At 34.3% G+C, this 25018-nt stretch overlaps 1 protein-coding gene across 3 annotated transcripts; it reads right to left on the bottom strand.

Annotated features, from left to right (window-relative positions):
• Positions 1–17329: 17329 nt before the first annotated feature.
• On the bottom strand, positions 17330–24327 carry LOC107922911 (meiosis-specific protein ASY3). 3 transcript variants are annotated; one of them, XM_016853119.2, is made up of 11 exons: positions 24126–24324; positions 23451–23692; positions 21244–22932; positions 20996–21155; positions 20195–20329; positions 20033–20105; positions 19784–19933; positions 19652–19710; positions 18924–19058; positions 18116–18207; positions 17330–17764 (listed from the first exon to the last, which is right to left on the bottom strand). In XM_016853119.2, exons 2-11 carry the CDS (start codon positions 23481–23483, stop codon positions 17699–17701), a joined length of 2592 nt encoding a protein of 863 aa, XP_016708608.1. In that variant the 5' UTR covers positions 23484–23692; positions 24126–24324; the 3' UTR covers positions 17330–17698. The 3 variants fall into 3 exon arrangements, 2 of the variants coding, with proteins under 2 accessions (XP_016708608.1, XP_040936979.1); XR_001691461.2 differs by lacking the exons at positions 17330–17764; positions 18116–18207 and adding an exon at positions 19383–19516 and having other exon boundaries at positions 18958–19058; positions 24126–24327; XM_041081045.1 differs by lacking the exons at positions 17330–17764; positions 18116–18207; positions 18924–19058 and adding an exon at positions 19065–19516 and having other exon boundaries at positions 24126–24327.
• Between the last annotated feature and the right edge of the window lie 691 nt (positions 24328–25018).

Below are 25018 nucleotides of genomic sequence, written 5' to 3'. Positions count from 1 at the left end.
TGGAGGCCTTAGAATGAAATTATGCCATTTAATTATAGCATGGACGATTGTGGACAACCATTATAAAGTTTTCATATTAATTTATAAAGGTTAAAAATGTAAATGATGTATTATTATGTATTAAATAAATAAAACATAAAATAGCCATGCATTTTCATTTTTTTTGTCGAAACTTGAAGAACAAAGAAGCCATTTTTGTTGTTTTAGGTTCGGTACTCTTGAAGCTTAATTCTGGTATGTGTTTTGCTTGGTTTTTGATAAGTTTTACGTTTTTGATATCGATGCTTCGAATAGTAGTAAACCCATGCCTTAATTTTCAAATTTAATGAAGAATTTGAGATTTTCCATTGTTGATAATGTGATGAATTTTTTGTTTGATGATGAAAAATAAATCTTTTTTGATAGATTATTATGTTTAATTAAGTGATTTTTGATAAAAATGTGTATTAAGGACTAAATTGAGAAATTTGTAAATTGAGGGGTCAAAATGTGAAATAAATGAAAGAAATGGGCTTCTAGGGACCTTAGTGAAATTTGGCCAAGCATGGGTGTCGTCAAATTTTGAATATTTTGTGTTTTGTGAAATAAGGACTAAATTGTAAAAATCGTGAAATGTTAGGGGTAAAAGTGTAATTAGTCCATTTATGTGTTTTTGGATAAATTTGATTGAATATATGATTAAATAAGTTGAATTTGTATTGAATTAGATCAAGAAATATGGAAATCAAATTTGGATTTGGGAAAGTCGAAAATTGTCGAATAGTCGTTCCGGTCCGTTCGTGTTAGAACAAGGTAAGTTCATAAGTAAATAAATGTCATTAAATTCAATTGTATATATATTAATAGTGCCGAATTGAATTATTAATTTTGTATATGTATATGCCAAATTGAATTAAGCATGGGAGCAATATTTACGAGCTTAAATCGATCGAGTTACGACGTCCGAAAGCCCCATAGGAACCTTAGGAATAGTTAGGATACATATGTCATTACATAGGATTCCGATATGTGTTGTCGTATAAGACCACATCTGGGACGTTGTTATCAATTTTTGATTTACGTGTAAGACCATGTTTGGGACATTGGCATCATATATGATTTCGTGTAGAACCCTATCTGGGACAGTGGCATCGATATTTGATTACATGTAAGACCACGTCTAGGACGTTGGCATTGTACGAGCTTATGAGTATTCCGAGTATCCTCATAGATTTCAGACAGTTCAACGGGCATTTCGAGAAATAAATGAGTATGTGAATGTGCATCCGAATCAGGTATGTTGTGATGTATATATAATTAAGCAATGAAAGTGAGTATGATTATGATCAGTTGATATATGATTTATGTGAAAATGAGATGTGGATATTAGCAAGTGAACTATGATCAAATGAATTATATGAGAAATGTGGAATTGTAATTGTGTTTTGCCATATATGATTTAGGTACATGTGATTTGTTTATGAAATTCTAATATGAAATGTGAGTATAATTCAAATGACAATATGTGAAATTTATGATAATAAACGATGTGTTATATATGCTTGTTATATGAAATTGTGGCCCTATGTTTCGGACATGAGATTTAAGAAACATAAAACATGGCTTTGATGTATGATTGCTTGGTTCGATAACTTGAACAGACAATGAAATTAAAATAAAGTTTATCTTGGTTAGCTAAATAATTTATGCATGCGAATTTGGTTTATTTGAATAAGGGAATTATGGATGTTCGATTTTGGAAGTGTTTATAAAGAAGTTGATATAACTTTGTATATCATTTGTAATAAATAACCATGGTTTGGTTGGTAATGTATTGAACATGTGCTAGCTTGATTTATATGATTGAGCTAACGATTGTTATTCGGATTTGAAAGCATGGTTATACGTTCATTGATAAATAAGATAAGTAAAGTCATTTAATATGTTTATATGAATTTATGGGTACAATGAATGTATATATGATTAAGATTTGTTAATTCGGTTTAGTGATATTGATTTATAAATATCATTGAAATGATTTATTTGCTTATGACTTACTAAGCTTTCAAAAGCTTATTCTGTGTATTTTTCCTATGTTTATAAAGTTTTGGAGTTTTGCTCGGGTTAGAAGTAGTTGGAGACGTCATCACACTATTTGGTTATCATTTTGGTAAATAAATGCTTTGAGATTTGGATATGTGGCATGTATAGGCTAGTTTTGATATGGTTGGTATTGAAGTTTGTATTTATAGCCATGCGAAAATGGCTTGACTTGATGTTAATAGTTGTGTGTACTCGGTCATGATTTAAGCTTATATTGGAAGTATATCTCAAGGTATATATGTTTGAGGTGTTGATTATATGTTTCGGCAATGAAAAAGGTTAAGTATGATTTTATAATTTGGCTTAGTAAAAGGTAAAATAATAAGTATGTATTGTATGTGAAATGGCTATATAGATTCGATTGTTAATTGACAATCAACAAATGTGTACAAGTTAATTTTTGCTAGCTGAATAGATAAAAGACGAATTGGTCTTGTATATGACATTTTAATATGATATATAACATGGGAAATTGGCATGTCTTGATTCAGCATTAATACTTATGAAATGACTATTATTAATCAAGTGAGAAGTGCTTAGGTTGGTTATTTTCTTTTATAAATGAGATTTGGTCAATTGGTAATTTATTAAGTCATATAGAAATGGTATGAATCATTTGTATGTTGTATTAATGACCGAATAGATGATGTTTGAATGGTTGTAATATGCGCATAAACTTGTGTAATGTGAAAAGTGGTATATTTGGTCATGTGATAATGCTAGCTATTTTCATTATTGTTAATGGATATTTAGTCGTGTAATATGGCCAAATTGTTTTAATATGCAACTGTGCAAAGGTTATAATTTGATATGTTAGTTTCAACATTTGTGCTTGGAAATGGTTATTGATACTAAGGTTTAGTGCACATGAAACTGTTTTGTAATAAGTTAGTTATAATTTGATTGGTGGAATGCCATAAATGAAATGCTCACATAATTCGAGCAGTGGAATATGATTTTGATGTATGTTAGTTAACTTAAATTATTTTTTATTTGATTGATATATGAAATAAAATATGCTTGATCTTTAATTAGGTATTCGAATACCATAGTTATTTGATGATCATATGGTTCGAATGTTGGTAACTATGGAGCATGTACAATTTGTTTTTTAGTATGCGCATGTGCAGAAGTTATGAAATGTTTTGATATTCATCTAATAAAATAGTTGCTTTGACATATGTTCGGTATATGATATGAATTGATATTTAGGACTTGAAATTTTAAATAGGATAAGAGTATTCATGTGGTTGAATCACGAAGCATGAATTGTAATAAATGCCTGTTTTGAACTGTGTTTTGATCGGTAATAGCTCGTAACCCTAATTCGGCAACGGATATAGGTTAGGAGTGTTACATGACAAGCCCTCACTGCATAACAGAAATTAATAAGGGCTCAACGGGTCTCTTTGATGTAACAACCCAATTTTCAGTGGTGTCGGAAACAGTAATTCGAGATCACTAAATCTGATGAGTGAGTTTGAAAATTTTATTATTTAATAATTATAAGTTAGATATGATTTTATAAATATTATTGAATTAGTGAAATTGTGATTTAAAAGAATTATTAGGTTAATTACTCTCAAAAACTAGGTATCGAGATTTCGATTTCATAAACCAAGCCGTAAATATTTTTATAAATATTTACGGAGTGTCAATAAGTTAGTATTAAAGTTTCGTTAGAAAAATTTAACGTTTTGTTAGTTAATTAACTAAAAAGGACTAAACTAAAAAAAGTGGAAAACTTGCTAAAATGATTAAATAGCTCAAGTGTTAAATGAGGGAGGATTAAAAGAGCAAATTAGCCCAAAGGGGTATGGCTGGGGCGGCATTAAAAAGAAAAAAACCTGAAATTAGGAGAAATAGGGGTAAAATTGGAAATTTTACAAAATTAAGTAAATAAAACAACAAATTAAAAGAAATCAAGACATTTCTTCACAATTCCTCAGCCAAAAATGCCATTAAAGAGTCCCTCTAAGCTTGTTTTTCATATATTTTCACCATGTGAGTTCAATTTTTGCTTTTTTCTTGTAATTTTTGTGTTTTTAAGACTTTTACAATTAGGTCCAATTATCTATTTCATTAGTTTTTTATTCTATGGGTAATTTTTAAAGTTACCATTGATGATTTCTGGATATTTATGATGAATTAACATGGATTTGAAGCTTCAATTTTGTTATATGATGATTTTATTAAGTAATTTTGATAGATATTGATTTTAGGACCAAATTGTGAAAAGGTTAAGAGTTAGGGTTTGGTGTTAAAATTTTGAATATAAAAGGCTGTATAATAGCCTAAAATAATTAGATAAAGTGTTAATTGAGAAAAATTAGCTCATGTGATGGGTTTATTAATGAGGGACTAAATTGTAAAAATTGTAAAAGTTGGGGTAATTTTGAAATTTTGAAAATTTAAGGGTATGAATTGTGAAGTGAATTAGAATTGAAATATGTGCTAATGAATAAATAATTTTACGTTTTAGATCAAGAGCCCGTTGACAAAAGGGAAAAAGAGAAAATAGCAGAATAGCCCCTCAAACTACTACTAATTTCACCATATAACCCAGGTATTTGTATGGTTAAATTTTTAATGTTATTTGTTAAATTTATGAATCGTAATACGTATTTATTCCTATTATTTGTTGAAAATAAAACCATTGTAAGAATTATGAAATTGGATCAAATATTCGTAGTGAACGGAACGCAGGATTAAATACAATCGTTCAGTGTAAAAGAGGAATTGACAGCAAAATTATCCAAGTAAACCAAGGTTCAGCATTTGTTGCAAACTCTGGTGTTTACTTTCCGTTTAGCTTTCATGAGCTTCAGTTAACTCATACAAGTTTTAGTTTAACCCTTCTGGGTTTTAGTTCAGCTGTTTTGAGCTTCAATTTAACCTTTATGAGTTTCCGTTCAGCTTCAATGAGTTTCCATTCAACCCTTATGGGTTTCCATTTAGCACTTATGTGCTTCTGTGCAGCCCTCGGGTTTCTATTTTTAATGTACTCAAATCCGTAAGACGTTCTCTGATTTGACAAGGATTGGTAAGTGCCATATAGAATTAATGTGGAAGAATTTTATTTATTATTAATGTTGAGCTCAAATAAGTGAATTCATGGAGTGAAGTTGTGATTGGCAGGAATAATATATTGAATGGTTTACTTAAATAAATTGTTATAGTATGTTTAGTGATATTTATATTTAAAGCCAACGAAATTACTAAGCTTCATTAAGCTTACTTATATTGTTCAATGTTCTTTGTAGATTTTCAAGAAGTTTGAAGGATCGGATCAACACATTGGCCCACACAATCTAGATTACTCCAGTAGATTTTGTTGTACATTTTATGGTTTATATGGCATGTATAGAGATAGATTGAAAAGGGGTAAACTTGAAGTATAATTATGAATGACAATTATATATATATATGTGTGTATGTGTGTGTGTGTGTGTGTGTGTTTGTAAGTATATAATTAGGAGTAGGTTTTGGTAAATCAATAAATGAAGTTAGTTTGGCAAACTTAGACAATTGATTTTTGTGTTAACATATTATGTTAAATACATGTTTTGGCTTGAATTGGTTGCTTGGTTGAGATTTATTAGTGTATTTCAATGTTATATGCAGGTGGATAATAAAAGGGTGAGAAAAGTAGCCTTAAATGGCCTATTTTCATCCACATGGGCAGAGACATGGTTGTGTGTCTTAGCCGTGTATGACACACGGCCTAACACATGGGCATGTAGTCTAGCCGTGTGTCCCCTGCACATTAAAATTTCAAAACAGAATGCCCAGGTTTTTACACACGGCTTAGCACACGGGCGTATGGCTTGGCCGTGTAATCCCTGCAGTTCGCACACGGCCTAGCACACGGCCGTATGGTTGGCCTTGTGACCCAAGTCAATAGCTACCCTAATCTGGACATGAACTGGGACACGGATGTGTGCCTCACATCAAATGTCCATACGGCCTAAGACACGGGCGTGTCTCTTGGCCGTGTAAGTCACATGGTCGGCCACACGTGCGTGTGTCCCCTATACCTAGGAAAAATTTTAAAGTTTTGTGAAAAATTCTCTGAGTGTCCGGTTTTGTCCTGATTCACTTCTAAGGTGTATTTTGGGCCTCGAGGACCCATCTAATAGACAGTATGAGTGTTATATGACTTATTTTTTATTTGTATAATGAAGGTAATGAAATATTCGTAATTAGTCCGTAAAGTCCGGTAATGCTCCATAACCTTATTTCAGCGACAGATAAGGGTTAGGGGTGTTACACTTGACGTAGCCTCTTCGTTAGACGAAACACCTCTCCCGCTTCCCTATTAGTAATTATTGTATAGGATATTGTGGAAATGCATTCCATAATGGAGTCTATTCACTTTTCATCAAAACCCAATTTTGACATGATCCTCTTATGAAAACTCTATTCAACTCAGTCATAGGCTTTACTTATATCCAACTTTAGAGCCAAAAAACCCATTCGACTCGTCCTTTTTTCTTAAAGTGTGTAAAATCTCATAGCCAAGCAACACATTATCAGTTATCAAACGCGTAGGAACAAACGCACTTTGCACTTCATCAATACAAAGTTCCAAAACTTTTTGAAGCCTATTAGCAACAGTCTTAGAGATCATTTTATAAATAATTGTACATAAACTTATAGAATGGAAGTTTGTTAAATTTTTCGGGTGGGAAATCTTCGGTATCAATACAATATTTGTAATATTAATAGGTTCCCATGACATACCTCGATTTAAGATTTCCAGATAGTAAGAGTTGACATCTCGTCCTAAAATATGCCAAAACTTTTGAAAAAATAGTATCGAGTATCCATCCGCTCTTAATGCCTTTGTTGGTCTCATTCCTTTCAACACCACATATAATTCCTCCCCCTTATATTTTGCAGTCATCATCCTATTCATGCTTTCAGTGATACACCTCTTTACTCCAGAAAGAATATGATCCGGGTTTTTAGTACCTTTTATGATAAAAAGTGCTTGAAAATAATTTCACGCAATCTCCCTCATCGCTCCACCCTTCAAAGTCGCCCTACCATTCTCATATTGCAGACTACGAATTTTATTCATTCATCGACGTTGAAAAGCAAAGTTATGAAAAAACATTGTATTTTTATCCCCTTTTGTAACCAATTTGCCCATGCCCCCTGTTTCTAATAAAACTTTTCTTTCTCAATTTTCGAATTAAGGTGTAACTTGACTTCCAATAATTCCGCAAGCTTTTCCTCATCCCTTTCTTAATTGTTTAAATAATCTAACTTCCTTGTGAGGTCTTGCATAAGCATGCCTCGTTTTGTTCAGACTTTCTTCTCTCAATATTTCAAACCCTATTGCAATATAGTCAGCTTTTCCATTGCATTACCTGAACTTCCCATAATCTTCCGGCTTCCCCTTTACATGTTTCCTCTAAAATCCATTAAGCCTCAATACAAAAAATTTTCTTTATTCGCCTTATATCATCCTAAATTGTTTGAATATATAAGAGGCAATGATTCGAGAAAGAGTGAGGTAAATGAGTAACCAAAAAATCAAGAAACAAAGCCATCCATTCAATGTTAGCAACACCTCCATTGAACCTTTCTCTAATGTTCGTATTCAAAAGTGTTAGAATTAAGTGACCCAAATTCTTATTTAAATAAAATACGATCAAAAATAAAATAAAAGTAAAATCCATATAGAACTAGACTTCTTTTATTTTATTTTAGAATAAGGTTTTTAAACCTTATTAAACTCCATCTATTTTATATTGATTAGGATAAGGTGTTTTAATCCTACTAGAATATGGTTTTGCAAGCCTATAAATAGACATAGTCTAGTCCTCTTGTATTTGAGTCAAAATTTTCGACATAGTGAATTTTCTTCTCCTCTGCCCGTGGTTTTTTCCCAAAAGGGTTTCCACGTAAAATTTGTGTGTTCTTTATTTTATTTATTTTATTTTTCACAAATTGGTATCAGAGCTTACTGGTTATTCATCTCGATCACGGTAATGGCGTCTTTGAAGTATGAAATTCCGCTGTTGGATCGCAACACCAGATTTGCGTTATGGCAAATTAAGATGCAAGCAGTTCTTGCACAGATGGATCTGGAGGATGCCCTGCTAGGGATAGATAAGATGCCTTCGACATTAACAGATGAAGAGAAGAAGCGTAAGGATCGAAAGGCATTAACACAATTACATCTGCATTTGTCCAACGAAATTTTACAGGATGTGATGAAAGAGAAAACTGTCGCTGCATTATGGAAGAGGCTAGAACAAATATGTATGTCGAAAACTCTAACAAGCAAGTTGCATATGAAGCAGCGTCTTTATGCTCATCGTTTGGAGAAAGGTGCGTCTGTGCACGAACACTTAACAGTGTTTAAAGAAATTCTCTCAAACTTGGAGGCCATGGAGGTTCAGTATGATAAGGAAGATATAGGGTTGGTTCTACTTTGTTCGTTGCCCCATCTTATTCAACCTTTAAAGACACGATTTTATATAGCCGCGAGTCTCTCACAGTTGATGAGGTTTATGATTCTTTAACCTCGTATGATAAGATGAAGCATCTTGTGGTTAAACCCGACTCTCAGGGAGAGGGTCTCATTGTTCGTGGTAGACAAGATTGGAATGCTGATGATGATCGTGGTAGGATACAGGAACGGAATCCTCGTGGTAAATCTAAGGTTAGATCGAAGTCTTCAAACAGAGGTAAAACTTGTAACTTCTGCAAAAAGAAAGGGCACATTAAATCTGAGTGCTATAAGCTACAAAATAAGATTAAAAGGGAGGCTGCGAATTAAAAGAGAAAACAACCAGAAAATTCCGGTGAAGCTGATGTTGTAGAAGACTACAGCGATGGTGAACTTCTAGTCGCTTCTGTCAATGATTCTAAAGTAAGCGATGAGTGGATACTTGATTCAGGCTGCACCTTCCACATGAGTCCCAATTGAGATTGGTTTACAACTTACGAAATAGTATCCGAAGGTGTTGTTTTGATGGGAAATAATACTTCGTGTAAAATCGCAGGTGTTAGAACAATTAAAGTTAAGATGTTTGATGGAGTTGTCAGAACACTTAGTGACGTGCGGCATGTTCCAAAATTGAAAAGAAATTTAATTTCGTTGAGTACTCATGATTCAAAAGGGTACAGATACACGGTTGAAAGTGGGGTTTTAAAGATTTCCAAAAGGTCCCTTGTTGTGATGAAACGGCAGAGAAAGATTTCCAAGTTATATGTTTTATAGGGTTCTACTGTTACTGGTGATGCAGCTGTCGCTTGCTCTTCCTTGTCAGATGATGATATTACTAAACTTTGGCATATGCGCCTAGGGCATATGAGTGAGAATGGCATGACAGAATTAAGCAAAAGAGGACTTCTTAATAGGCAAGGAATTTGCAAACTGAATTTCTGTGAGCACTGTGTTTTTGGGAAGCAAAAAAGAGTTCGATTCACTAGAGGAATCCATAACACTAAGGAAACGTTGGAGTATATTCATTCTGATCTGTGGGGGCCATCCAGAGTGCCTTCGAGAGGTGGAGCTAATTATATGCTAACATTTATTGATGATTTTTTCAAAAAAGTTTGGGCGTTTTTCCTGAAGCAGAAAAGCGATGTGTTTTCCGCATTTAAGTCTTGGAAAATTATGATTGAAAAACAGAAGGGAAAACAGATAAAATACCTCCGCACAGACAATGGCTTAGAGTTTTGTTCTGATGAGTTTAATAGATTGTGCAAGTCAGAAGGGATCATAAGACACTTGACAGTTCGTCATACTCCACAGCAAAACAGCGTTGCAGAACGAATGAACAGAACGATCATGGAGAAGGTTCAATGTATGTTGTCAAATGCCAACTTACCGAAGGCATTTTGGGCAGAAGCGGCCTCTACTGCATGTTTTTTGATCAACCGATCTCCATCCGTTGCCATTGAAAAAAAGACTCCACAAGAGGTATGGTCTGGTAATCCTGCTAATTATTCTGATTTAAAGATTTTTGGGTGTCCTGCGTATGCTCATGTTGATAATGGAAAATTGGAACCGAGATCTATTAAATGCATTTTTCTTGGTTATAAAGCTGGTGTAAAAGGATATAAGTTATGGTGTCCTGAAAATAGAAAAGTTGTGATTAGCAGAGATGTTGTTTTTGATAACTGCTATGCTACCTAACTTATCTCTTAAAGACTCTTCCAATAAAGAAAATCAAAAGTAGATGGAGCATCAGATTAATACAGAGTCAACTCCTGAAGCCAAAACAAAAATTGAGAATAGAGTTGCTTCTTCACCACAATACTCTATCGCCAAAAACAGAACTAGAATAGAAATTAAACCTCCAAAGAAGTATGCCGAGGTTGATCTAGTTGCTTATGCTTTAAATGTGGCTAAAGATATAGATGCGAATCAAGAGCCATCTAATTATTCTGAGGCGGTTAGCTGTGAAGACTCAGAAAAGTGGATGTTTGCTATGCAAGAAGAGATGGAATCACTCCACAAAAATAGAACATGGGACCTTGTGAAACTTCCTAAAGGTAAAAAGGTTGTTCGTTGTAAATGGGTGTTTAAAAAGAAAGAAGGGACTCTAGAAGTTGAAGAACCCAGATATAAAGCAAGGCTTGTTGCAAAGGGTTACAGTCAAACTCCAGAAGTGGATTTTACAGATGTGTTCTCTCCAGTTGTTAAGCATAGTTCGATTCGAGCTTTGCTTGGTATTGTGGCCATGCATGATTTGGAGCTTGAGCAGTTAGATGTAAAAATTGCATCTCTGCATGGAGAATTTGAGGAAAATATTTACATGCAACAACCAGAGGGTTTTATAGTCTCAGAAAAAGAGGACTATGTTTGCTTGCTGAGAAAGTCCCTTTACGGTTTGAAACAGTCACCAAGACAGTGGTACAAGAGGTTTGATTCATTTATGACTTCTCATGATTTCAAAAGAAGTAGTTTAGACAGTTGTGTTTACTTTAAGAAAAACAGTGATGGTTCTTTTGTGTATCTACTTCTTTATGTTGATGACATGTTGATAGCAGCAAAAGATAAATGAGAGATAAGAAAGGTTAAAGCCCAACTAAGTGAAGAATTTGAGATGAAAGATTTAGGACCAACAAAGAAGATACTTGGTATGGAGATTCTCAGAGATAGAAAAGCAAGTAAATTGTACCTAAGTCAGAAGGGGTATATTGAGAAAGTTCTTTGCAGGTTCAATATGCAGAGTGCTAAGCCTGTTAGTACTCCTTTAGCAGCCCATTTTAGACTTTCATCGGCCTTGTCTCCTCAATCAGATGATGAGATTGAGTACATGTCACATGTTCCATACTCTAGTGCAGTGGGATCTCTCATGTATGCTATGGTTTGTTCACGTCCAGATTTATCATATGCAGTCAGTGCAGTTAGCAGATATATGGCAAATCCCGGTAAAGAACATTGAAAAGCAGTTCAGTGGATTTTAAGATACTTACGAGGCACTACTGATGTTTGCTTACAGTTTGGAAGAACTAAAGATGGAGTTATAGGGTATGTTGATGCTGATTTTGCTGAAGACCTTGATAGAAGAAGATCTTTCACAGGTTACATCTTTACAATCGGAGGTTCTGCAATTAGTTGGAAAGTCACTTTGCAAACTACAGTCGCTTTGTCTACCACTGAAGCTGAGTACATGGCGATTACTGAGGCTTGTAAAGAAGCTATTTGGTTGAAGGGACTATTTAGTGAACTCAATGAAGACCTTCAAATCAGCACAGTATTTTGTAACAGTCAGAGTGTCATCTTTCTTACAAAAGATCAAATGTTTCATGAGAGAACAAAACACATTGATATTCGGTATCATTTTGTTCGTGATATTATTGCTCGTGGTGATATTGTTGTGAGCAAAATTAGTACTCATGAAAATCCTGCAGATATGATGACTAAGTCACTTCCTATAACTAAGTTTGAGCATTGCTTAGACTTGGTTGGTGTTCATTGTTGAAGTTAAACCCTTAAGGGGTTTTATGGAAGAGGTGGAGAACTTGTTTATTGAAAGTTCGCGATGAAGAACTTGTTCATTGAGAATTTGTGTCAAGGTGGAGATTGTTAGAATTAAGTGACCCAAATTCTTATTTAAATAAAATACGATGGAAAATAAAATAAAAGTAAAATCCATATAGAACTAGACTTCTTTTATTTTATTTTAGAATAAGGTTTTTAAACCTTATTAAACTCCATCTATTTTATATTGATTAGGATAAGGTGTTTCAATCCTACTAGACTATGGCTTTGCAAGCCAATAAATAGACATAGTCTATTCCTCTTGTATTTGAGTCAAATTTTTTGATATAGTGAATTTTCTTCTCCTCTGCCTGTGGTTTTTTCCCGAAAGGGTTTCCACGTAAAATTTGTGTGTTCTTTATTTTCTTTATTTTATTTTATTTTATTTTTCACAAAAAGGTTTCCCTTCTCCCACGTGAACCAAGACCCCAAATATCCAACATCCACTAAAAAACATTCTTCAAGCATAATGTGAAACTCATCCATTCGTCTCTCTTGTGAAATTCATCCATTCGTCTCTCTTCCCTTGGTACTCATTTTTTTATAAGCATATGATATTTCATTAAAATCCTCACAAACCATCTACTGAAAGTTTTAATCCCTTCCTAACTGCCTCAAGATATTCCATGTTTTCCTCTTTGTTACAAATATCGGTGCCCCATAAAACTTTATCATCCTCCATTCAAGACTCTCTCCCTTTTCTTTAATGATCACATCAATATAATTCTTCGAATAACTTCAAAGTTAAACATTGATACCTTATTTCCAAGCTAAACATAGACCCCATTGTGTTCCTTCAGCTAGAAACACAATACCATTTTAAAACCCACATCTTTTATGCAACATTTCCATCTGAGGGCTATTTAACTTTGTTTTCTTGAAGAAGACAATTTGGGAACAATATTTCTTTAACATATGTTGAAGCCTTCTAATAGTACACGAGTTTCCCAGTTCGCGGACATTCCAGGTTAAGAGTTTTATTACTCCTGGTCTGCTTGCCTATTGACAGGTACCAATCTTTGTTGTACTTGAGCAATAATCCACTCATTAGTGGACCTTAATGAATCTACAGAAACGAAAACGCTAAAAACTATATTTTCAAACCTTAGCCTTTTCTTTCCATCCCCATTTTCTATCAAGCTATCTTCCATGTCCTTCTCCATATCAACCCTATCCATCCCACTAGAGGGTCCCGCTTTAACTTTAACTGCTTGATTTCTGAATCCTTCTAAATTAAATCCCAATATGAAATTTATTGATTTCCCTTATTCTCTACTCATCGTATCCCTTGAATTCTACCCCATATCACACTTTCCCCAAATTGTATACTTTCTTACGAAACCAAACACTATTCACACTTGTAGCTTTTCTCGTTAATGCCCTCAAAGACAAGACCCAACCCATATTTATTTCCTTCATAACTTGATTAAGTTTGATTGGACAGATATTATCTCCATGACCTAAACATCTATACAGGAAAAAAAAGAGGGTTAATGTTTCATACCGAAATTGCATAAGTAAATTTCGATTGAGAGATCATAATTTTCTTTCTTCGCTTCAAAGGTCTTCAGACATCTATCTACACTCAGATTCGAAGAAAATTTTTCATCCCTAAATTTAATTGTTTCGTATTATATTCTATGAATTTTCCAATAAAATCATCAAATTGTTTCGCAATATTTTCTGAAAAGAAACCTGGAGGAGATCGTGAGCTTGAATCCAAAACAATGAGAAAATAAGAGGAACCTCTATCGATTCTTCATCTTCCTATAAGCGGTGAAAAAAAAATAATAAATGGTTATTAAAAGTCTACGGATCCCCATTAATCACTTGCTCAATATCCAACTCATGAAAAAAATTGAACAAATAGCGTTTTTGTCCCAAATCTAATATCTAAACTCATCTCAAAGGGTGCTAGAGGTTAGCCATCGTGTTTCTCATAATCGAGAAGTGCACCACACTCTCCATTTGAAAACATCCTACCAAACAAAGCTCGTGAACTGATTTCCGCAATTCAACATCAATTGGAAGAAACCATTCTTCTTCTTCTCCATCCTCTATGCTAAGACTCTCAATTTCCCTTTCCATGTAGAAAACAAAACTAGTAAAAAACACCGATGTAAACCATCAAAACTAGAAAATAATGAAATAAACATAAATCACAAAAACATGCTACAGATAGCAAACATATACATGCTACAGAGAGCAAACCACTTTTAAAATCACCCATTTTTAAATAGTCTAATTCGATCAGAAAATTTTGATTTTTTTAGATCCTGATTGAATTTAGTGTCTACATGCATAATAATAAAATGTATAAAATATAGTACCTTAAGGAGTTGTGAGGTAAAATTAAGTTTTTTTAATAAAAATGGCATGAGTTCAAATCCCATTCTAAGTAAATTTTTTATTTCCTTTTTTAAATAAAATACTAAAGTGTCATTGAACAATTTAACATATTTTAAAAACGAAATGACATTTTTAAAATTTTTCTTATTGAGTTAGTGCTTAATTGACTTATAACTCCAATTCAGTTAGAAATTTAAATAATAGTATAAATAAATAAAAAACTAAGTATTTCTCAAATGAATTAAACAAACAAAATACATTTAGAATAAATTAAAAGTTTCCTGAATTAAACGAATAAAATATATAAAACATCATTACAAATGTAAAAAAAGGCAAATCACCAAAAACGTCATGCCGAATGCATGCCACAAACCATAATGTGTTCATTATGAGTGGTGTATAATTTGGTGCTAGAGACGGTGATGGCAGATAATATGTTGTTGGGATTGATGATGTTAGGATTTAGTGTTCTAAGTGTAATTTATTCATCATTTGTACTTATAATTTTTTTAAATAGATTGATTTAATAAGATTCTATTATTCACATTAATATCATTTGTATTTGTTCTCAATGTTCTTTGCACTCAAAACAAAATGTAAGCAAATATCGACATATTGGTTACCTAACATTTAACTAATACTAAGTTGCATTAAAAATATTATATTATGCATCGTCATTGCCTCTAGAAAATGCACTGCAATTATTTATCATAGTGTTGATGTGATATTTTAAAATAAAAAAATTACTCACTTGACAACAATGTAATTAGAAAAAATAATATTATAATGAACATGAATTTAATAAAATAATTTTAACAATATTAATAATTAAATCTGAAATTTAAAAAATAAAAATATAGGAATTAGAATAGGTGAATATATGGCATATTTTAATCATTTTATGTTGTTTTTGGTAGAGAAAATTTTCCGTGGTCTTTCCAAATAATATATTTTAAAGCTTTCCAAATAAAATATTAGATGAGAATCTAAGTAGATACATATTTGCAAGTATCTAAGGGTATATTTTATTCTTTGACTTTTCCGTTCATATGTCACATATATACTTGTACCCGAAAACTTTAAAGTGTCCAAACAGATTTCTTTTTTCTTGAAAGATAAAATAAATTTACATGGGTTAATCCTTTTTTTAAGCCTCAACATAGTAATAGATTAAATTTACCCATTCAACTGATTTTAATGTTTTTTTTTTATATTTAAGATTGAATTTATTCAAATCTAAGTTAATTTTTACATTTAACGTTAATTTATTCAAGTTCTTTTTAAAGATATATAAAAGTTAATTCGGAAAAAAATGTTCAAGTCTCAATATTGATGTAATTTTTAAATTTAGAGACTAATTTTCAAGTTCAAAGAATAATTTTAAAATAAAATTAAACTCTAGTATAAAATTAACTACAAAATTCTAACCCCAATTAATACATCAATCCTAAAAATATCACCAAGAATGGAATGTCTAAAAAAAGAATGGAGTGCATGTTGCTGGGTCAAGAAGGGTTGGATGAAGCATTAATACAATAATTATTACTAAAACTTGAAGTAGGTGATTAATTGAAAGCCATACCAAAATGGTGATTGAGTTGGCAGTTAGTAGGTGATTAATTGAAAACCACACCAAAATGGTAATTGAGTTGACAATCAGCATGAATAAGCAGAATGCCAATGAACGAACAGTGGCGATCATTTTCATTATCTTCATTATCTTGAAATGGAAAACGAAGGTTCAAAACGTGACGAAGACATCGGCCAACATATTTGGGGGAGCCCCACCAAGGAATCTATGACACTCACTCACGTGGATGGGGGGTCAGGACCAGGAGTAGCCACAGTCCCAAGTGGAGCCACCGCCTTCCAATAACCCATTTCTATAGTTAGTCGCGTTCACTAGCATCGAATCAAATCCTCCCCTCGCATCTCATGGTATAACTGAACAAATATTGAAGAAAAAAGCGTGTACATCACGTGATCAACCCTATGGTTCACGTGCCCCTATGTTTTCTTGCCTTGTACTTTTTCTATTCCTTTTTCTTTAGATGGACATTTTCGTCTTTCAGGCAGAAATTAACAGGGTCGACGAAGCAAAACCATGACCAATCAATCCTCTAGGAGAAAACAGACAGATAGATAGAGAGCGACAGTGCTACGGAGGGTCTCAGGCCACCACAATCATGACTACGATGAAAGCCCCAAACTCAACCAACATTAAATGCATCTCAATTGGAGAACCTAATCCCATATTCAATACGCCCGATTTTCGAAGTCTTTCGTTTTCAAGACTGGCGTGTCTGCCTGAGAAACCCCAGAAATTTCCTCACCTGGTCTCTTGCAACAGTGTTCCGCCAAATAAAGACCATATTGTCTTCTATTTTTATTTTATTTTATTTGGGTTTGCTTTTTTCTTTGGTCCCATCACCCATGCTGATGAAAAAGACCACAATGGCAAATTAGTTTCGTTATATCACACCGAACAGCGGATGGTGGGGCATAGAAAAAGGAGTGGTGGAATAGGGGAAAAAGAAAAAGAAAATTGAAGACATCTCTTGCTGTGATTTTGGGGAATAGAGACTTGCGTGAAATATGAAGAAACTAACTCCATAACCGGCCCCTGGACACAAACATACTTTTTAAGTTAAATAATTCAATACAAGTATAATGCCAAGGATAAGATCACCGGGATTATCGCTCCCGCTAATGTCTGCAAATATGCAGCGGCAAACAACATTACAACAAAGAAAATTGTACCATCGTTTTCCTTCATTATGATGAACTTGGAAAGATAACCGACCAAAATACCAGTGGCTCCATCTCAGTTCGCAGATGACAGCCAACAAAAGAGTTACTACAGATATAATGTACTTATAATCAATATTGGAATCTCCAAAATGCTTTCTGCATTCAAAATCCTCTAAAAATGCTTGGGAGGAAAAGTCTCATCTTTGCGGGCCATAAATCTAATTATCCGTAGTCACAGAGATTCTTTACATTTTTTATCTAAAATAATAAAAATCTATCACTACTCCAGCACCATAGGCATCAAGAACGGAAGTACAGTCCACGCAAACAAAAAGTGATTGTCCACTATTACAGATAAGGTTCTAATTCTATTGGGTAAACTAAAGTGAATAATCAAGGAGCTAAAGTAGAATAAGGTATTAGGAAAATATATGGACATGCAAAATTTTCCAAGTCAAACTTCATATGTCATAGGATGTCAAGTCAATCTTCAGGCCTCTCAGTTTAGCATATACCGTTCAAGCACTCAGCTATTACATGTTTCACCTGGAGCATCTTTTCCCTCGCCGACTGCATTAAATCAGGATGATAAACATGTATGTTATTCAGGGTATAAAACATTCAGTTATAAAACACAAATGAAGAATTTGAGTGCTAAAAATGAATGGTCTATGAAGAATATCCCAAGTATGAGGACTCAGCAGAAAGTGGGTACCAACTGATAGATGTTGAAAAGTCAAATTAAAAGGGGTGTTGAAAAGTAAAAAAATAGGTTTTCCAGAACCAAGGTTTGGTAACCGTATCACCATATTTCCAGAACCAAGCATTTGGGCAGTGGGTGCCCAACGTAATATGTGGATTACACATGTGCCTGAATTGTGGAAACGCTAGCACTAATATAAACAGAAACGAAAAACTTGCCTCACGGACAGCTTTGATTCTTTTTTCAGCATTATTGAGTTGGATTTTAGCTGTTTCTTCCGCATGCATGAGAAGCTTCTGGTGTGACACTTCTGTAATATGACTATACATCAGGCATTCAAAATGCACAATATTGTTTGATCATAATACTATCTATATACATGCACTAAGACTGTCAAACTCAAACATAATTCTATGACTATACATCGAATTCTAATTTCAAATGAACTGTTAGCTGCTTCTAAATCTAAGTAAGCGGTTTAATGTTGCAGTGTAGCCAGTTTTTAAAATGTTACAGCCTGCAATAAATAATTCTAAAATATGAGAATATGGCGGTGAAAGTCATAAATACTATATTCCTGAATGCAACCACTAATGCTGAGTTTTCAAAACGTAAGTATTAATGGGACCTAGAACACCATGGAATTTATTAATCCTTTAGACCAATGTTCATAATTGGGATGCATCGCAATACCCTAGATGAGGTCATATCCAAGAAACACTGAAATAAAAGTAATTTATGTAAAACGAAATAGCCATGCATTCAGAATCAATCAATATCCCAATGAATCGCAGATATTGTCCCAAGAAATATCCCACATAAAATTACTCCATAACCACCAACGAAAAGTTCAATGGAAATAGCTTCACCACCAGGTGTCAGTAACAAGGAAAGCATGCTGTCTCGTAATGGGGCAAATGGAATCACATTTTTGCTTAAGCAAAAAAGGAAACATATACAAAAACAATATGCAATAACGCAGTCATGGTTAAGGAATTTCTTCAAAATAATTAAAAGTTGCCATACTTTGTTTCTTCATGGTTCCCTTTAGTTCATTTTGGTGAGCTTCCATCCCTTCAAGGATACTACTGCAATCCAACAGATGACGATGAATGTCCTCCTTGAACTTTTCAAGTATCAGCTTCAATAGTTCTTGTTGCTCTGTGAGAAAATAAAGAAAATCAAAAAGAAAATCATCAATGCCTCCTTGACAGTTAAATTTACTAAGATAAATATAAAATAAGAGAATCCATAAGACCGATAGCACTCCTGTCTCAAGGTTATTATAATACAAGTGCAAATGAAAAGAAAAGAAAGGTCAAACTGTGTTAGCACGGATACACTAGCATCACTTGCTTTCCACCATATACCAGCAATCAAGTTTCTCACAGAAAGTAGGATCCCCATACATGCCTTTTGGTAAAAGCATGTGCGTTCTCAATAAAAACATGACTGCATGTTCATAGCATGCCTCTGATACAAAACCTTGTATGTCATGCTTAATCCATTGGCACATATGTGTGCGACCAAAGTAGACATTCAAACACCAAGGCTAAATGTAGCTCATTGTGCCAGACCAGTGAACTACAAGTGGAAAGGCACATATTTGGGGCTCTTATCTGTAACATCGAGATTGGTAAAATAAACAAATAGTTTAGTTCATGATACATATAAGAACTTTTTCAATACAAATAGGAGCCAATGGAATCTTATTAAGGTCAATCAAGCTAATTAGTTAATAAAAAAAATGTCACCTTGCAATCTTGTTTCCAGGCGTTTCCTTTTTGTTTTACTGAGACTAGTCAATTTCCCTCTGAAAGATTATGAAAAACAAAGCTTAAGTATCAAAATGTGGGTAAGCAAAGCTTTCAGCTTTAAATACATACACATCAGATTCAATCTGAGCCTCAGCATTCAGCAACATTGACTTCATCTCCTCAGAAATGGACATCAAAATCTCGGTGGACTTCTTTGTAGTAGATGAGTCTATTTTGCGTTTAAATGTTTCTAAAGCCAAAGCTAACAATGTAATAGCCCTGAAACATTACCAAGCAAAAGTCAACTCAATCAAGAAGATGGTCCACATATACTAATAGCAGGTATTTCTTAATCTTTGTTTAGATATAAATGAGGACCTTGTCAATTCATCTTCTTGGTCTTGTTCCAAGTGTTCCTGGAACCAATAGCTTTCTCCAATTCCTGCCCCTTCTGAAGAAAAATAGAGAAGAACTACTTTAGAAAGAAAGCTATGGGTAGGTAGGAAGAGCGGTAGATGTTCAAATGTTAAGAAGTTGTGCCTTTTGGGGAGGATGAGGTGGGACTCAATTGACTAAGTTTGACATCTTCATTTCGAAGCCGCTTGATTGGGCAATACACAAAATTTGGTTTCTCAGAAATAACAGTCTCCGGTGAGGTCAGATTTTCTCTGTGACCTTGACAACATCATCAGATAAACAATCGAAGGAGTACCCATTAAGAAGGAGAATTTCGAAATCAGAAAAGAAGAAGAAATAAGAAGAATCTATGCTGATGCATAACACTATACACAATGAACAGTGGGTTGAGCATGTGAAGTTAATTAAGCATGCATATTGGGAAACACAGCCAAATAGCCTAAGAAAACTTGGAGCAATTATGGGACGGGTTACCAACAATTCTTCTCCAAAGGATAAGTTACCACGAATTTAATAGTTTAATCGTTCATGGCACGATATTAAAAATAGCTAACAGCAATCCCAAGGGTGAAGTAGTTTTATGATATGATTTTTGCTCTAAACAGTTTCCCTAGAGAGAATACAAACGTTCAATTATAAAGACATGCGGAGGGTGTGATATCAAGAATGAGGCCAAAATTAAACTGCAACTTTCCAATCTTTCTACTTATGGAAAATAAACAACTGATAATGAATCAGTCAGCAGTAATAAATCAGGTAGAATGTCTAGCATGTGAGCCAGAAGGGCACATATGAATTCTTCTCATCCAATTAATTTATTATTGAGAAGTAATTACTGGTAAGTCATATCCCAAATGGAGTTCCCTAATAAATGTTAGGAGAAATGCATATATTGTGTTTCAGAGGAGCATTTTATATACTTACAATCATAGTTTTTAATAATGGGTGATCCTTCTTCAAAGTTTCCTGACCACTGCTGTTCTGATGCCGATGATGATTCAAAATGCTCATTTACTGCATCAATTGTTTCCTTACCAGGCATTGGCTCCCCGAGGGAAGAATTAGTATGCTTCCCTGTATCTTCCTGGATCTCAATAAGGAAGCACAAACTCAAGTTTAGATATATAAATTCAACTCCCATATCAGAATCCTGAAAGATTAGTAAAGGATACAGGTGACTGAGATTCTGCATTGGATGTACTAAAAGGTCCAGAAGTTTGGAAAGTCCTGAAGCTCCCAAAATTTCCAATGGTAAGTCCTCTCTCAAAGGGTACAGGACTGCAAGTACCTTGCTCTATCTCAACAATTTTTGGTGTTGGGCTCGCAGAAGTATTTAGAATGGGTGTTTTGAATCCAAAAGTTGGACTTCGGATATCATCTTGTGTTTGTACAAAATTCGTCAAGGATGTATTTCCCTCATCTTCTTGTTTATCCCCTTTTTCTGGTGATGGTGGATTGTCAAAATTACTCTGCTGATTTCTCTCATTGGTCAATGGAGGATGGAAAGTGTCCTTTTCTTGAACCTTCTCAAAGTTTTCACTCCCCTTCTCACTAAAGGAATCAAGAAGGCTTTCGATCTTATTACCAAGTATAGAAGTCTTCTCTGAAGGAAGTGGAGTTTCACTCCTATATGTTGTTTGCTTAATCTCATCTGCATTGTTTTCTTCAGGAAAACAGAACTGATGTGGATCAATTTTAGAACTTTTCTTCTCAGTTCCCTTTTTCTGGGGCAACAACGAACCACCATTGACAGTACCAGCTAGCTTTGCAGGCGGTGGAGTTTCAGTCCTATATGTCGTTTGCTTAATCTCATCTGCAGTGTTTTCTTCAGGAAAACAGACCTGATGTGGATCAATTTTAGAACTTTTCTTCGCAGTTTTCCTTTTCCGGGGCAACAATGAACCACCATTGAGAGTACCATCTAGCTTTGCAGATCTTCCTTCACCAAAAGAGAAGATGCTATCTCCATGTTTCTGCTTGGAGGATAAACCAATTTTAGTGTTGGCAAGCTGCACTTTTGCGGGAGATCGCTTTTGGATCAAGGGACAGGTTACTGGCGTCTTAACAGTCTTATTAGGATTGTCTGAAACAATTTCTAAAGTAACTGAATTTTGTCTCGGCTTTACAGCTGTGTCCACCACATGATCAGCACTTCTCTCTTGTTTTGAATTATTGGCGGTGACCTTATGAGACTGTAAACTAGATTGCAGACTTTTTGGTGAAGAAACAGTGCCAAACAGCTCCTGCAGCTTCTGTTTCAAAGTTTCAGTTTGTATGTTTTGAGTTTTACCTGCCTTGTGCTTTAACTCCACTTTATCTTTTGATGCATTTGCAAAATTTAACTCCTCCACCCTCTGTGAGTTGCCATCCTTCCTGCCTTTCCTTTGGTTGGCAAAGCCATTAATGAGGCCATCAAATTTATTCTGCTTGCTACCAATATTATGTGCATTAAAGTTTTGGTTTGGAGAACAAGGAAATGAATATGTTTCTGGCACATCCTCCGCTGTATTAAGTTTCTTCTGTCTAGGGTTGGAAGTTTCTTCCCGTAAGGAGGCAGTCTCTGGAGCAAGAGCCTTTCTATGCAAGGATCTGGGAGTAATCCATGGAGATTTCACCTTCCCAGCATCTTCAGTTTGCTTCCCCTCAGAAGTTGTGACAGCGTCCCCTTTGTTTTTTCCCTCTAAGGAAATTCCAATGCTAGGTTTGATTCTTTCTGCATTTGCCCGTTTATCCTGATCTTCCTTGGTGCGTCCAGGTTTTCTCTTAGCTAAATAATCTACCATAACTCCTATCGAAATCTTTCTAGATTGGCTGGATGGATGAAAATTGCTGCCAAAACTTCGACAGTCACTCATCTGATCCTGAAAGGGAAAAAAATTTCTAGGCATCAGAATTCAGACACAAAGTTTCTTGCAGCAGTTATTGGAGTTGCCGTAATTTACTGGAATCTTAATGCAGTAACAAGAATACCAGTTCACTGTTATTAATTTTGCTCTATAAACTATAAATTAGACCAATTAAAATTAAAATAGTATTCAAAAGTGTCAAAATGAAGTAACTTAGACATTCCAGGAAAACGAGACCTACAAACTGCAATAACTGGAAAATAATCTACTCATGAAAGACAATGCACGTAATTGAATAGAACAGCAGAACTAATTAAGTACTATTAAGTACCATCATATTCTATTTAAATAAAATAATAGATATTCTAAAACTAACATGCTAATCCAGTCACACTTATGATAAGCAGGCCCTCTAGCAACAAAAACTGCAGATCTGTAAGTTATTGAGTACAAACCATTGGAGCAAGAAAGAGGCGACATGGTTCAATAAAAGGAAAATGAAGCTTAATAAACTGACACTTTTTCCTACTTACTTCTCGTAAGCTTTGCCTCACGTCTACTTCCATTCTCACAATTTTCTCTTGATATGCACAATTCAGACACTGCTACTAGAAGCAACCTGTGGAGTGAGCAATTGAGAAAATGCAAATTTCAAGTTCATGGTTCAACTCCGTTCGAGATATAATCTTAGGAGATCTCTCTATTTTCTCGTGAGATGTCAAGCTTTTAGCTGTTTTTTCTCTGACTTTGTTGTCTCCCTCCAACCAAACAAACCCTAGAGCAAAGGAAGAAGCACCAAATCGTCAGGTCTCAAAGGAAATCATTAAAAAAAAAGTAGATATTTAACTCAAAATCGATCATCCCATACTACAAGAAAACCAGAAAAAATATACAACGCGAATGATTCAACTCTAATTGTACACAATCACAATAAAAGATCATGAACAGTAAATTCAAAAGAAAAGAAAAATCAACAGCATAAATTTGAATCCAAACAGTATAAGAAAGATAAAAAAAAAAGGTATGAAGTAAAATCAAGGAAAAAGGTGAAAGTCATAAACAGAAAAAAGAAAAACATGAGAGATCACCGCCATAGATTCACAACATAATTAAATTTACATCTAAAAGAAAACGTGAAATAACATTTAGAAGGGTATCCGATCCGAGAATAATTGAAATTGAGAGAGATGTAATTTCTAACGGCTCACTTTTCAGCGGATAATTACAGTGCACTGGATTTTCGATTTTGCTCGGCGACTTTGAACGACAGTTGAAAGAAGCGAAGAGAAAAGTGGACTGGCAGAGTAATACTCGTAGGGTGAGAGGGGGAAAAATGGTCAGTTTTCGAGTAAATTTCTGCAAATGTGGAAAAGAAGCGGGAAAAGGGAAATCTATGTCTTGTTGTGGGCTTCTTGGAACTGGAAACGCCAAAATTGCAACGTATTAGAAAGTATTATCGTATGCATGGTGCGTAATGCGCTTGTTTCTGAGGCAAGTCAATTGTCTAGACTGTCCCTGTAATCCTTTTCTTATTACAACCGAGGTTTAGATGCCCAACGGATGATGGGGCGGCCCACCTAACAGATTTCATCCCCTCCGTGGAAATCTGTTATATTATCATAACAAAATTCCAATTTATCATCGTATTCTTTTATTTCCTTCAAATTTTGCATTGTATTCTAATTTATCTCCGCAAATGGGAGTACTGAATATCGACATAAAATATCAAGATTCAGAATTAAAATTTAAGTTGATTTTCTTTTGCCAGAAAGAATCAGAATTCATTGATCATCAAAACAGTAAAGAATCAGAATTCATTGATCATCAAACATCGATGGTACACAGTATTGAAAAATTACCAAGAGAAAATAACGCTCCACAGAGTAACAGACTAAACTCTCACCACAACCAAGTACACTAGAGAAAGACAACAAGCTTCTCCTATACCAAAGAATCAAACATTCTCAGGAGGCGCCGGTAAACCATCCTTATCAAGAATGAAGACCAAATTCCCACTATTATCAATACACATATCCTTTTTATACCTGGATGCAATCCAGTCTGCAGCCTGGTTAGTACTCCTGCGTACAAAACTCAATTT

The sequence above is a fragment of the Gossypium hirsutum genome, chromosome A11, assembly GCF_007990345.1.
Source record: "Gossypium hirsutum isolate 1008001.06 chromosome A11, Gossypium_hirsutum_v2.1, whole genome shotgun sequence".
NCBI lineage: Eukaryota > Viridiplantae > Streptophyta > Magnoliopsida > Malvales > Malvaceae > Gossypium > Gossypium hirsutum.
The sequence above is the reverse complement of the archived record's forward strand: the minus strand, read 5'-3'. Positions and strand labels throughout refer to the sequence as shown.